This window comes from Apium graveolens, chromosome 2 (genome assembly GCF_009905375.1).
Source record: "Apium graveolens cultivar Ventura chromosome 2, ASM990537v1, whole genome shotgun sequence".
Lineage (NCBI taxonomy): Eukaryota > Viridiplantae > Streptophyta > Magnoliopsida > Apiales > Apiaceae > Apium > Apium graveolens.
Genome location: NC_133648.1, coordinates 294190254 through 294206412, shown reverse-complemented (window position 1 = coordinate 294206412; position 16159 = coordinate 294190254). Strand labels below are relative to the sequence as shown.

At 37.0% G+C, this 16159-nt stretch overlaps 1 protein-coding gene across 1 annotated transcript; it reads right to left on the bottom strand.

Annotated features, from left to right (window-relative positions):
- Nucleotides 1-14348: 14348 nt before the first annotated feature.
- LOC141702151 (uncharacterized) lies at nucleotides 14349-15941 on the bottom strand. The gene has a single exon (XM_074505854.1). The coding sequence runs from the start codon at nucleotides 15939-15941 to the stop codon at nucleotides 14349-14351; it is 1593 nt and encodes a 530-aa protein (XP_074361955.1).
- Nucleotides 15942-16159: the final 218 nt, after the last annotated feature.

Sequence of the window (16159 nt, the reverse complement as noted above, 5' to 3'; positions counted from 1 at the left end):
TTTCCCATAAATATTATTATTATTATCCCATTTATTATTCTCATTAATAATTAAAATACCTTTTAATCATTAATCCTTTTTCTAAACACTTTAGAAATAGTTCTCTCTCTTGATTTAATTTCCAAAAATTAAATCCTTTAATTAATAATATTAAGAACTTTTCTTAATTAATTTATAATCAATTAAATCTCATTTAATCAATTATTAAATTTGTCAATTAATTATTTATTTCATAAATAAATAATTATTAGCCATTATTAATTAATTTCTCCACCATTAAATCATTCTCTTTTTATGGTGTGACCCTGTAGGTTCAATATTAAGCCGGTAGTAGAAATAAATAATAATAAAACTATTTTATCATTATTTATATAAATTTTCTAATTTATTAAATATGATTAATTAATTAATCACATTTATTCTACATCGTGAGTGATGCTTCTCAACATATCGCGACTATCCGGATAATATGAATTCACTGCTTAGAATACCAAGAACCTATCAGTGAATAGTTACCGTACAATAAACTCCTTCTACCCTACAATGTCCCGATTAAATACAAGGCATGGATCTCGTGTCAAACCTATCTAATTTAATCACTTGCTTACCATTTACTATGCGTAGTTCTATGCAAATCAGAAACTCCTTTCTAATTTCATTTACTCTGGCCAGAGATTCCTGAACTAGCATAAGTGGATCAGCCTTGAACATTCGCTTCCTTCACTGGAATGGGTAGATCCTTTATTGATCATACACTATCTTCGTGTACAAATTCCTATACCCAGTAGAGCCCTAATAATTGTCCCTGGAGACTAAGAACTAAACCAAAGCATAGTTCAGTGTACACAAGATGACTATGATGACCTCAAGTCTAAGGATACTTGTACAACTATCACTATGTGAACAACTGCTGACACGTGAGTGAACTCCATCAGTTGTTCAGTTGTACGAGTCATGTTCAGTGAACTTATTCCATAATAAGCACCTACATACTAGCTATAGTGTCACCACACAAATGTCTATGAGAACAGACATCCTTCATAATGAAGCAAGCATAGTATGTACCGATCTTTGCGGATTATTAATTACCAGTTAGTAATCCTATGATCAGGAACTATTTAAGTTTAGAGTTATCATCTTTTTAGGTCTCACTATTATGATCTCATCATAATCCATAAAAAGCTTTACTCTAAACTATGGTATATCTTATTTAAACACTTAAATAGATAAAGCCCGTAATAAAAAAAAACAAGTCTTTTATTAATATCAATGAAATCAAAACAGATTACATAAAAGTTATTCCTAAATCCTCATACATGATTGGACTTAGGACATATTCCTTTCAGATTCTACCCTGCTCACAGAGTTCAAGGAGAGAGTTGGCCCAAGAATTACTTTTGGAGATGACAGCAAGAGTTATACTGTGGGATATGGCTTGATTTCAAAAGACATTATCATCATTGAGGAAGTTGCCTTAGTGGATGGTCTCAAACATAATTTGTTGAGTATCAGCCAGCTTTGTGATAAAGGCAACTCAGTAACTTTCAACTCAGAAGCCTGTATTGTGACTAACAAAAGAAGCAACAAAGTGGTTCTCACTAGTGTGAGAAAAGGAAATGTGTGCCTAGCTGATTTCAACTCATCTAAGGCAGAATCCGTTATTGTCTTATCAGTAAAGCAAGTCAGGATGAAAGTTAGCTATGGCACAAGAAGCTATCCCATTTAAACTTCAAGACCATGAATGAGCTAGTAAAGAAAGAACTGGTTAGAGGCATTCCTCTAGTGGAGTTTTCTAAGGATGGATTGTGTGATGCCTGCCAAAAAGGGAAGCAGATTAAAGCATCATTCAGGAAGAAACTTGATTCAACAATTGAAGAACATTTGCAGCTGCTACACATGGATTTGTTTGGACCAGTCAATGTGTTGTCTATCTCAAGGAAAAGATTTTGCCTAGTAATTGTAGATGATTTCTCAAAGTTCTCTTGGACATATTTCCTAAAGTCTATTGATGAGGCTAGTGAAATCATCATCAATCACATAAGGCAAGTCAATAATCATCCTGATTTCAAGGTTAGAAGAATCAGGAGTGACAATGGAACTGAGTTCAGGAATTCAGTCATGAGAGCATTCTGTGAGGAAAATGGGATTCTGCATGAGTTTTCAGCAGCAAGAACTCCATAACAGAATGGAGTAGTGGAAAGAAAGAACAGATCACTTATTGAAGCTGTTAGGACAATGGTTGAAGAATCTAAACTGCCAACATATTTCTGGGCTGAAGCTGTAAATACTGCATGCTACACTCAGAATATTTCCCTGGTTAATCAAGCAAGATGCATGACTCCCTATCAATTGTTCAAGAACAAGAAGCCAACTCTAAATTTTCTTCATGTCTTTGGCTGCAAGTGCTATATTCTGAGAAATCAAACTGATCAAAATGGGAAGTTTGATGCTAAAGCAGATGAAGGAATTTTTGTTGGATATATTGTTGGTAAAGCATATAGAGTCTACAATCTAAGAACCAACATTGTTGTGGAATCAATACATGTTGTGTTTGATGATAAAAAGATTGAAGGACTTCAAGATGGAGATTACCATGAGAGCCTCAAATTCGACAATGTGGAGATGGTCAGTGATGACAGTGATGATGAAAGTGATCGAGAAACAGTATCAAAAGATAATGCAGAAAAATCTACTACCAATGAAGCACAATACTCAATATCTGTCGAGTTGCATAATGCTTCATCCGTCGGGAGGCAATCTGCGTTATCCGTCGGGAGACAACCAGCTTCATCCGTCGGTACTCAAAATTCACCATTCGTCGGGTTATCAAGAGAAGCCGGAAATCAAGATAGATCACCTATAGAAAGTTCCCCTTTCTCAAATCAAAGATCCACAAACTCAGGGGGAGTTTCTAACAGTCAAAACTCAATCACACATCAAGACAACAATGAGGCCTCTTCATCTAGAGCTAATCTACCTCAACAAAGAAAATGGACAAAAGATCACCCATTTGAGCTAATTATTGGTGATGTTTCTTCTAGAGTTCAAACCAGGAGAGCAACTCAAGAAGAATGTCTATACAGCAGCTTTCTTTCCAAGGAAGAACCAAAGAAGGTAGAAGAAGCTTTGTTGGATCCTGATTGGATCTTAGATATGCATGAGGAGCTAAACCAATTTGAAAGGAATAATGTATGGAAGCTGGTGCCCAAGCCTAAAGGAAAGAATCCAATAGACACCAAATGGGTATTCAGAAACAAGATGGATGAAAATAGCATAGTAGTCAGGAACAAAGCTAGACTGGTTGCTAAGGGCTATTGTCAACAAGAAGCAATAGATTTTGATGAAACATTTGCTCCTGTTGCAACACTTGAAGCCATCAGAATCTTCTTAGCCTATGCAGCCTATGCCAATTTCAAGGTCTATCAAATGGATGTCAAAAGTGCCTTTCTGAATGGAGATTTGGAGGAGGAAGTCTATGTCAGTCAGGGACTTAAGTGTAACACGCAAAAGATACAATTCTGTAGACATGTCATTTATGGCATCATTACACTCAGCTTTAGATAAATGTGCAAGGTTTGTAGTGATTACCTGATTGCTTGAGGAACTTGTCTCTGTTTCATCAGACTTGGCCATAAGGGCTAGATTGACATAGCTGACATCTTCATCTTCATCCAAGCCATCAGCTGCCCAGTCATTCTCTTGTGTAATAAAAGCCCTTTCCTTTTGTTTGAGTAGATCAAAGTATTTTTGCTTGTAATCTACAGACTCAAATCTTTTCTTACTGGAATCTGACTTTCTACACTCATTTGCAAAATGCCCTTCCAAGCCATATTTGAAACATTTGAATTTTGACTTATCCACCATGTTTCTATTTGGCTTGGCTGCTCTAAAGTTCTTTTTGAACTTGAGCTTGGCAAATCTTCTTGAAAGGAATGCTAGGTGCTCATCAATATCCTCCATGTCATCTTGGCTCAATGAATCTTCATTTTCTGTAGCTAGCCCCTTACCCTTGCTTTCACAGACCTTTGAAGTTGATTCCACAGCTTCCATCTTCACTTCCTTCTCCTTTTCCAGATCAGCAACTAGTGCAATGGATCCTCCTTTCTTCTTTCCTCTCTCCATTCTTTCATCCTGCTCTATCTCAAGTTCATAGGTTTTCAGAATGCCATACAGTCTCTCTAAAGTAAACTCCTTATAATCCTGTGAGTTTCTCAATGAGACTGTCATTGGTTTCCATTCCTTTGGAAGAGATCTGAGAAATTTCAGATTGGAGTCTTTAGTCTGATAGACTCTTCCATGCAACTTAAGAGCATTTAGTAGTTTTTGGTATCTACTAAAAATATCAGTGAGTGATTCACTTTCTTCATTGTGAAAATGCTCATATTGCTGAATCAGGAGCTGCATTTTATTTTCTCTTACTTGCTCAGTACCATCACAGATTATCTGTATTGTGTCCCAAACTTCCTTGGCAGTCTTGCAGTTGATGATGTTATCAAACATGTCTGCATCAACACCATTGAACCGAATGTTCATGGCCTTTTTATCTTTCCTGACTTGTTCAATGTCAGGATCAGAACATTCATGCCTTGGCTTTGGAACAGATGGCTCATTTCCTGTTGCAGCTCTCATTGGAACATGAGGGCCTCTTTCTATGCAGTCCACATAGGCCTCATCTTGAGAGAGCATGTGAAGATGCATCTTTACCTTCCAATGATGGTAATTATCTTTATCAAGAAAAGGAATCTTGACTCCAACATCTTTCTTGTTCATCTTGCTGAATTGTTTTGATCTTTAAACTCTTTGTAGATTAAGAGCTTGCTCTGATACCAATTGTTAGTCCCTTAATAATGAAGCAAGAATTACAGAAGGGGGGTTGAATGGAATTCTTGAACCTTTATCTTGAAATAAAGATGTTCAACTCGATTATTGATATATTTGTTCTGATTAGCACAATGCGGAATATAAACTTGAATGAATCAAAACACAAGTAATTTGAAACAAGAGTCTTTAAAAACTTTCTGGTGGATTTAAACAATTCCACCAGAGATATATATAATATATCGAGAGAACTCTGTGTGCAGAAGTGCTCACAGCTGCTTACAAAATAGAACTACTGAGAATACAGGAAATGCTAAAGATTATGCTTACAAAGCTTTCTCTGTTTTTGAGTTTCTCTCAGCTATCTCAGTTATTTTTCTATTTGCTACTCTCTTGGTTTATATAATACCAAAATTACAAAGTCAAAAAGACTGAACAAATATAAAATCTAATAGTCTTAATCTTTGCTGCTTTTCATCCTCTATTACCCAGTTAATGGGCTTCCACAATGTGTTTGTATCCAACTCGACGGCTGTGTTCAGCTTTCACTGTTCAACTGATGTTTGAATTCTTGACATGATCATCCGTTGACTTTTAGATCATACGTCGATGACTTAATTGATCATCCGTCGACTGCTATGTTAAACATCCGTTGATAGTCATTTGATCATCCGTCGAAGGCTTTGTTAATCATCCGTCGGTAGCTATTTTGGAACTTGACTTCATTTCACTTATACAGAATTACAAGATATTACTTATGTACAGTTAATCAACCTATTCTGCATATCTAGTTAAAGTCAACATGACTTATATGCTACTACAGATTCTATACAAAGGTGCATACATCACTGTGATACAAACTTATTATTACATAAGCTACTCACTCGATGGATAATAAGTTAATCATCCGTCGGGACTATAATGAGTCATCCGTCGGGACTATAATTCTTATCCGTCGAGTGCTACATTATTTCACTAAGTAAAATCTACTTAGATGTCTTGTTTATGAAATCATCAAGTACACAACATATTCATTAGTCAAACTAAATACATTTTTGATCTTTTAAAGAAGTTTGATCTAATGGATTGCACATCTGTAAAAACTCCCATGGCCACTGCAACTAAGCTTGAATTAAACACTACTGAAAAGTCCGTGGATATTTCAAGTTATAGGGGCATGGTTGGCTCACTTCTGTACTTAACAGCTAGTAGGCCAGATATAATGTTTGCTACATGTTTATATGCTAGATTTCAGACTGATCCTAGAGAATCTCACTTAATAGCTATTAAGAGAATTTTCAGATATCTCAAGGGAACACCAAAACTTGGCATTTGGTACCCTAGAGATTCTGGTTTTGATCAAACTGGTTATTCAGATGCAGATTATGCAGGTTGTAGAATTGATAGAAAAAGTACAACAGGAACCTATCAATTTCTAGGAAACAAGCTTGTGTCCTGGTTCAGTAAAAAGCAAAATTCAGTTTCTACTTCTACAGCTGAAGCTGAATATATTGCTGCTGGCAGTTGTTGTGCACAGATTTTATGGATGAAAAATCAATTGGTAGACTATGGTTTACAAGTTGAAAGGATTCCTATTTTCTGTGATAACACAAGTGAAATTGTCATCACTAAAAATCAAGTACAAGATTCAAGGACAAAGCACATAGATATCAAGTACCACTTCATAAGGGAACATGTAGTGAATGGTACTATAGAACTACATTTTGTTCCAAGTGAGAAGCAACTTGCAGATATCTTTACCAAGCCACTGGATGAATCCACCTTTTCAAGGTTGGTAAGTGAGTTAGGTATGCTCAATTATTCCTAAATCTTTATGAGATAATTTGCAAGTTGGAATGCAGCCAGAAATTTAATTGATTTTTCAGTATTGGATGAAATTTTGGCTAAGTCAAAATTTACATCTCGACGGATGATCTTTATCCATCGATTTTGATCATTCGTCGGTATACAATTTTCTAATAAAAATCAGTTATTTTTCTGGAATATTTTATGGCTCGACGGATAACAGTTTATCCTCATCCGTCGAATTGTCTTAATCTTAGCCGTTAATTTCCTGAACATTATCCATCGAGTATACTTACAGTTTGTAAGCATAACACGACGGATAATGGGTGGAATTTTTACAGTTTATTTTTAAACGGCTATTTTAAGCAATTTATATTGGTTACTTTATTTTACTTTATTATTTTTAACAGTTATTTTTGAGATAGTATAAAAGCTCATTTCATTTCAATTGCTTTTCTTTTATCATTCTCAAATCAATTGCTCAAATTTTATTCTCTTTCAAAGCACTTACTCTTTCTCTTCAAGCTCTCATTCTCTAACAATGGCGCCCGTTGTCAAGATTATGTCTCAAACTGGGTTCATTTATGAGAAGAACAATTTCACTGCATTAGTAAACAAGGGTATTCAGCAATCTGGTGATTATCACAAGATGATGGACTTTGTGAAGAATTGCAAGCTTAGCTATGCCATGCTGGAATCACCCACAATCTTTTGTGAAGTTGTTGAAGAGATGTGGACCACTGCTACATACAACTCAACAGATAAGACAATCACACTCACCATTAAAGGTAAAGAATTCTGTATTAATAGTGATGTTATAAAAACATGTTTCAAGATTCCTGATAACACTGTGACCTCTCCACACACTGACACTGATATAATCAATATGCTTAATTCCATGAACTATGCTCTGTCTACTTCTAAGTTAAGTGACATTAGGAGGTTGGGCCTTACGAAAGAATGAAGTTTTATATGTGATGTAGTAACAAAGGTCTTTTCAGGTAAAATTAGTAATTTTGATTCAGTCAATATATCCACGCTTAACATGCTCTACATGCTAGTTACATATAAATTCTATAATTTCAGTGACCTTATTTTGTTTGAGTTGGGTTTTAAACAAGGAGAGTTAAATAAAAGAGGTAAGAATGTGTATTATGCTAGATTTTTCATGATGTTAGCTAACCACCTCTGTGAAGAGATTGTGCTTGAAAATCCTAACAACAAATTAGATTGTTGGGTTCAAGAGAGAAGGCTCATTGCAGATTTGAACAGGGCCAATCATCATAAGGATGTGCCATTGTTTTATTTCCCTGTAATGGAAGCACCTCAGGTAAGTGAGATAAGTTCATCTATTCCTACCACTATTCCAACCTCACTAATTTCTTTGAGTTCCAGTGTAGCTATGGCAACTGTGCCAATGACCAAACAGTTGCCTACACAAGCTACCAAACCTGCAAATATTTCAAAATCCAAATCAAAGAAAGCCCCCTCTGGTATCTCTCAAAAGATGCCAGTTGCAAAATCCACCAAAACCAAAGAGGGGAGTGTGCAGGTGGGTAAGACAGGTGAGAGAAGGGGTGAACATAAAAGAAACCCTAAGGATAAGGATGGAGAGTTGAGTGGATTCCAGCCTAGCCACACTGCAGTTTCCCAACAAACTACAGTGCTTAAAAAGGATAAAAGCTCATTTCTAGCTGCATCCTCCCAAAAGGATGTAGTTATTGAACAAAGCTCTCAACCATGAGCACAGGCCAAGAGGGTTAGGGACACAAGCTCACCCCAAACTTACGCCAGAAAGAAGAAATCTAAAACCCTTAGGGATGCACAGGGTACACACACTGTGCAAACTGGTGCAAAAGACACAGTTACTGTACATTCACAAATTCAGTTTGATGTGGCTCCAATAAATATGGAGTCACAGCCAAAATCTCTAGTCATTGAGGCACTCAAACACCTAACTCACCCACAAACTCACTGGATGTGGATATGATAAACACATCAATTCCTGATTCCCCTTCTTTAACTTTGTTGGGGAAGCCAAAATCTAGTTCAAGTGAGCATCATCTTTTAGATGATTTACTGGCTCACTTGCCAATTCTTTCAGGAATTGTTGAATCATCTGTGCCCAAAATATCATCAATCAGCACAGAGTCCACAATAGTTTCTCTTTCAAGTTCATTCATTTCTACTCTCTCGATGGATATTGCTCATCCGTCGAGTAGTGATTGTATGCCGACGGATAAGCTTAACAGCAGTCACCCGTCAGATAGCAAAACCACTCACCCGATGGATATCACTCATCCGTCGAGTATATCTGCATAGCCTCAAACTTCATTTATTTCAAGTGCAGAAGATTTAGTGGTTGTACAGTCACTATTAGGATTGAGAGAGAAGAGTGTTTTGAGTGAAAGTCTGGGTTGCTCCCAGGAAAAAGGAGAGGAAATGAGTGAAACTATGCAATCCATTTCTTCAGAATTGGCAAAAGAAAGTGAGAGGAGTCCCACCTTAGATGGTGAAGGTGAGGGTATGAGGATGGGAAGCCAGGGTGAGACCCTGATGCAACAAAAGAGAGAAAATGAGTTAAATACAGGTACTGGAACTATAAGGATGGATGTCATTTCTAGTGAGTCAATGAATGTCCAGGATGCAGATAGGGAGGGACTATCTCAACAACCTCAAGCTGTTATATATTCCCTTGATGCTGAGGCATTTACTCACCCTGTTCCAGCTTATCAACTTCTAGCTGAACAGGGCAATGACAATGCAGAAAGGATGCTCAATCTGGTGCATACCACTAAGTCTATGCTAAGAGCCAAGGATGCCATCACAACTTTGCCTTCTACATCTGGTGATGTGGACTATGAGACTGGTGGTTCAGCTAATTTCTTTGGTGATGGGAGTGGGGATAGTGAAGATGAAGCAATGGACATAGGGGGAGAAGTAGGTTCAAGTTCAAGATCAAGTATGCCATCATGGGCATTTTCAAAACACTGTGATGAACACTACTTCAAGACAACCCTGATCTAGCTAATCAATCAGACAAATACAGCTCTTCAAACCACTTCAAATGCCAGCACCAAGAAGCTTCTTCAAGCACATCTAGCCTCTCTACAACTTCAACAAATTCAAGGCTTCCAACATGTTAGGGATGTAAACACCATCAAGGGTGATATTGAGGAGATGAAGAAGGCCATTTCAGACAAGATGGATTCTAAACTTCCAGAAGCTACAATGCTTGACATCAAGAGGAAATTAAGGAAAAATTCTAATCTTGCAACCAAGATAGATGCCTTGGACACAAGAATGTCAGCCATGGAAGCATCTTTAACAACCATTCAATTTCATTAAGCCCAACAGACAGATTTACTTCAAAAATTGGTGGCTGCTCAAACCTCCTCCTCTACTCAACTTGATGATAATAATAAAAGGGAGAAAGGACCAAGTGAGGGGGAAAGGCTTCAGATTCAAATCAGTAAAGTAATTGTGCCTTCAATTACTATCTCAAAGCTACCAGTTACAGACAGTATAGATCTGATCAATGTAGCAGCAGCCAACATAAGAGCAGCTGATAAGGAGAAGTTGAGTTTAGTCAGCTGGGACAAAATTGATGAGGATATACAAAAGAAGTTTCAACTAGTCAAGGAGCCAGTAAAGTCATCCATCCATCACTCTCAAGTTAGGAAGATTTTTGTGAATGAGATGAGCATGAACTATCTGGAAAGGGGACAGCCATCCTGCATCAAATCTCCAAAGGCTGAAATAATTATGAAACCAAGGGTAAACTATTCAAAATCATCATTGAAGAACCCTTTGGATACTGTGTATAAGACACCTAAGCCTGATGAAAAGAAGCTTCTGTCAAGGTCAATTGCTTTCTACAAAGATCCAGCTGATTCAGCTTCAAAAAGGAGAATTGCTAAAATTTTCAGGAATGGGAAAGAAATTTGTGTGGTGGCTGGATATCCTCAATTTGCCCAAGCAGAGAGAGAAGAAAAGGCTAGATTGAAGCAGGAAAAGAAGCAAGCTGCTCTAAATGCTAAAAAGGCTAAACAAAAGAAAGAGCAAATTGTTATCTTGGCCAAGCTACATGCTGTAAATTCATCACAATAAATTTATGTTCAGCCATCTGAAATCATTGAATCAAAGAAGCAAGTTAAACAACAGAAGAAATCTCCAAGAATCAAGGAATTGGCTAAAAGAACTAAAAGGAAACTAGACATTGTTGATAAGGAATTGAAGAATCAGTTTCCAAAGGAATCCACCCCAACTACAACTCAAGCATCAAAACCCTCTGTGGTATTTGATGATATCAAAGTGGTGGATCCTTACAGGAACATTCATGGTGAACCTACTATGCCTAAGGATGAGCCAATAGAATGGGAGAACATACCAATTCCTGACTTCTATTTGCCAATCCTTAACAAGCCAAAGAGAACAAAGTCAAGAGCAGTCAAGAAAGTGAAGTTGTCACCTCTCAAATCCAAATCTCTAGTCAAAGCTCAAGCTAAAGTCAATAAGGGAGATTACATGTACTTGTGTGACATCAAAGAATTTTCTGATCTAAACCTCTATCTAGATGAACTAGATGAAGTGAGAGGAATTGATGCATACAGAAACCTACCTGAAAGGTTAGTGTTCAAGTAACAAGGAGGAAAGAAAATTCAATGGCCACTTCACAGGATCCCTCAAGAAAGCCAAGCTGTACTGATTAAAGTTTATTCATCCTTCAAGAAGAACTTTGGGTTCAATGTTACTGCAAGAAGACTGGTACTGAAGAAGATTGAAGAACTAAGGAGTGTTAGAGCTAAAGATGCACTCCCAAATACTCTAATTATCCCTTACACAAGGAGAAGAGTGCATCTAAGGCCCTACTGGCTGATGGAGTTCATGGATGACAAAGGAGTGAGAAGATTTTTCAGATTAGAAGACCAATTGAGCATCTCTAATAATGAGACTCTTTTGGAAATGCAAGGAAAGCTAAATCTCTCAGAATCTGATGAACTGGAATTCCACAGGCAGCTCCAAAATCAGATTGAGGAAAATAACAGAAAGCTTGGAAAGAGATCCATACCTTCAAGGAACTAGATAAATCTGCTCAGGCTAGAGGAGCATCTTGAAAATGACTGTGAGCAAAACTTTGTACACTTTGTTAATTGAAGCACTTTTCAGTATTATCTAATTTCCTTTTAAAGTTGTATTTTTAGGGTGTTTTGTTATCATGAAGTATCTATTAATTTATGCCTACAATTCCAGTAGACATAAATTGGGGGAGATTGTTGTGTATATGTTGTGTACTTGATGATTTCATGAACAAAACACCTTGGTAGATTTTACTTAGCGAAATTGTAGCACTCGACGGATAAGGATTATAGTCTCAACGGATGACTCAATTTAGTCCCGACGGATGATGACTTATTATCCATCGACTGAGTAGCTTATGTAACAATAAGTTTGTAGCACATTTCCGCATACACATTGTTTAGAATCTGTAGTAGTATTTGAGTCATGTTTGACTTTAACTAGATATACAGAATAAGTTGATTAAGTGTACATAGATGATGTCTTGTAATTCTGCATAAATGAAATGGAGTCAAGTGCTTGATTGCTACCCGACGGATAAACAACAATGAATTCGACGGATGATCAACAACCCCACGGATGATCAATAACTCGATGGATGATCATGAACTCGACGGATAAAGAATTCAAATATCTGTTGACAGTGACAACACAGTCACATGTGTCGAGTGGATGCAAATGGAATGTGGTAGCCTATTCAACTGGGTTTTTGAGAACAAAGAAGCATTGCCAGAAAGTTTTTAAAGACTCTTGTTTTTAATTACTTGTGTTTTGATTCGTTTAAGTAACTATTCTGCATTCTGCTAATCAATTCACACATATATATTCGAGTTAGAACATTTTTATTCAAGAAAAAGTTTCAAGAATTCCATTCAACCCCCTGTCTGTAATTCTTATTACATTGTTATGGGACTAACAACAGCAGAATGGGGGATTTTTCATGGTTGTGTCTGCTAAATCATCATCGTTATACACATCTTGGTAGTCTCGAGTTGTAGAGGTTAATACAACGGACCACTTGGCATCCACCGGATCTTCAATATAATAACCTTGCTTTACTTGATCCATAGACACATATGTATCTCTCTTGTGGCCTTGTCGACTTAGATCGACAAGTGTGAACTCAAGATCATCCACCTTAATTCCCTTGTCATTATCTGCTCAATTACATAAAAATAACGGGGCTTTGAATGCATGATAATCTAGCTCCCATATTTCTAAGATAGCACCGTAAAATGTCAAGTCACTTTCTACAGGGTTCAAATCTTTAGCGCTAGACACTTGGACAGTTTTAGCAACTAAAACAACCCTACACACCGTCTCGCTCTTTTGTAAAGTATCGGACCCCTTCTACTAGATAAGCTTCGTAAGTCAAAACTGAAAATGATGGTTTTCCGGCTATCCATCTTATTGTCTCTGAAACTCCTCCAGGATTCTCCACTATTTCACTACTAACCTACACATTTTCAGAAACAAATACTTCTAAATTCCATATTACTACGGAGCAAATAAATTATGCACAAATGAAACTATAAAAATACTAACTTTTTCTAGAAACCAATCGGCAAAAAGGCAATTGTGCTCTCTCAAGAGCCAATGAACACTTTTCTTTTTTCCTTGATGGATTCCCTCTAGATACTCCTTATGCATTCTAACAGAAATTATATAATCATTAACTAGCCAGTCAATATATAATTTATATATTAATTGAACGGCCACAAAATTAATAAATTCTTACAAAATATATGGTTGTACTTTAACATTGTTTAGAAGAACATGTAAATGAGCTTCATCCCGCTCTTTTTCTTCGATTGATTTCATTGTCACAACAGATAATGGACCACTTAACTTGCCTTCATCTTTATGAAGACCAGTAGTGGTGCAAGCTTGCTTGACAAACTCTTGGCAGAATTCTACTGATTCTTCTCCAAGATAGCATTCAGCTATACAGCCTTCGGGGTAATAACGGTTGCGTACGTAACTCTTCAACACCTTATTAAACCTCTCAAATGCATACATCCATCTATAAAATACCGGCCCACATAATCGTAATTCCCAAACCAAGTGCACTATGAGATGTATCATTATATCAAAAAATGATGCAGGAAAGATTTTTTCCAGCTCACACAAAGTTACTATTACATCTGATTGATTGCAATTTATCTAGTTTCGATAAGTCTACAACTTTGCTGCACAAAGCATTAAAAAAGAAACACAACCTAATTATGGTGACCCTGACTTTTTTTGGAAGTACCGCACGAATTGCAATAGGAAGCAGTTGTTGGAGTAAGATGTGGCAGTCATGGGACTTCATCCCAAACATCTTTAATTCTTCCATGGAAACACAGTTTTTAATGTTCGACGCGTGTCCATAAGGAAGTTTCATGTGCATTAATGATGACAACATTTTCTTCTTTTCTGCCTTGGATAAATTAAAAATCGAAGGGGGTAAGTAGGTTTTTTTTCTCCTTTTTGTGGAGCTAGATCAGCCCTAACCCCCATGTCAATCATGTCAAGACGAGAAACTTCACTAACTTTAGACTTATGTTTCATATTTAGTAGTGTGTCGAACAAGCTATCACACACGTTCTTCTCGACGTGCATGACATCTAAACAATGACGTACATGATAAAACTTCCAATATTCTAATTCAAAAAAAAAACCGACTTTTTCTTCCATGGACAATCAACCTTCTTTGACTTCCTTACTTCCTTCCGAAACTGAAATTTAATTTTATCTTGCTGCAATAAAACCTCTTCTCCAGACAGAGGTTGACGTGCCTGCCCTAATTCTTGTTGTCCATTAAAAGCGGCCTTTTGCTTCCTATATGGATGATTCCTAGCCAAGTAACGCTGATGGCCTTGGTAAAACATATTCTTGCTATGGCTTAAATACTTGGCAACTGTATCATCAGCGCATACTGGACAACACATATAACCTTTATTAACGCATCCGGACAGATTTCCATTTGCAGGAAAGTCATTTATTGTCCACAATAAAATTGCTTTTAAAGTGAAATATGACTTGGTGTATGCATCATAAACATTTGGTTCACCTTCTTCCCACAACTTCTTTAAATCATCGATTAAAGGCTGTAAATATACGTCAACGTCATTGCCAGGCTCATGTGGACCGGAAACTAAAATTGTTAGCATCATAAATTTCCTCTCCATGCATAACCACGCAGGAAGATTATAAGTCACTAATACTATTGGCCAACAAGAGTATCTATTGGTTAGACCGTTAGTATGCGGGTTTATACCATCTGCAGACAACGCCAAACGAATATTTCTTGCATCACTACCGAAGGCAGGCCACCTATAGTCGATATTTCTCCAAGAAGGAGAGTCGGCTGGATGCCGCATCTTTTCGTCTTCTATTCGCTGCTTTGAGTGCCAGGTCATTAGTTCAGATGTAGAAGGATATTTAAACATCCGTTTGAATCTCGGTATAATTGGAAAATACCATATTAGTTTAGCAGGAACATTAATCCTAACTTTACCATCCTTTCCTAACTTCCAGTGAGATAAACGACACTTAGGACACTCGGAAGCATCAACATTTACCCCCCGATACAGTATGCAATTGTTTGGACATGAGTGATATTTTATGTATTCTAGGCCCAAGTCGGATAAGGTTTTCTTGGCTTCATATGCATTAGGTGGCATCACATTGTCCTTAGGAAGGAGAGAGCCAACGGTAGACAGCAAATCGTTAAAGGCACTATCACTAATTCCGAATCTAGCTTTCCAATTGTGCAATTTTAGAATCGACTCCAACTTGGTACATTCACTACCCTCATACAAAGGCTGTTCAGCATCAGCCACAAATCTCCTAAACTGATACGACTCATTATTGTACTCACTCGAATTATATGCAGCATCACAAACATTGACTATTTTTGATGCAAGGCCAGGGGAAGGTATCGGTGCGCGGGCAGACGTAGGTGCAGGGGCAGGCGTAGATGCAGGGGTCGGAGCATTGCTATTAACTGATGACCTACTTGCAGACCCTTGTGTATGCCAAATCCAATCAAGGTACCCCAGACTAAAACCATTTTCATATAAATGTCCCCTGATAATCTTAACTGCAAATTTTTTGAAGTTAGCACATCTTTTACAGGGGCAGGGGATTTTTTTAGGATCACTAGTATTTTTCTTGACAAATATTAAAAACTCTTCAACCCCGATTTTATAGTCAAGTGTGTCCCTATCTTTGAAAATCCAAGATTTGTCCATGTTATTCTCAAACTACCTGATTGTCAAATAGAGTATTAACTTACATGGTAACGAAGATTATATACAATTACTAGTACTATATTAAAAGCACTTATTACATACACCTGCCCATATTTAGAACTTATAATTCATTTATACTTTATGTTAATGTTGTTAATGCAAGAGTACATTCTAGGTAATCATCATACCTGCCCATATTTACAAGTCATAATTCATTT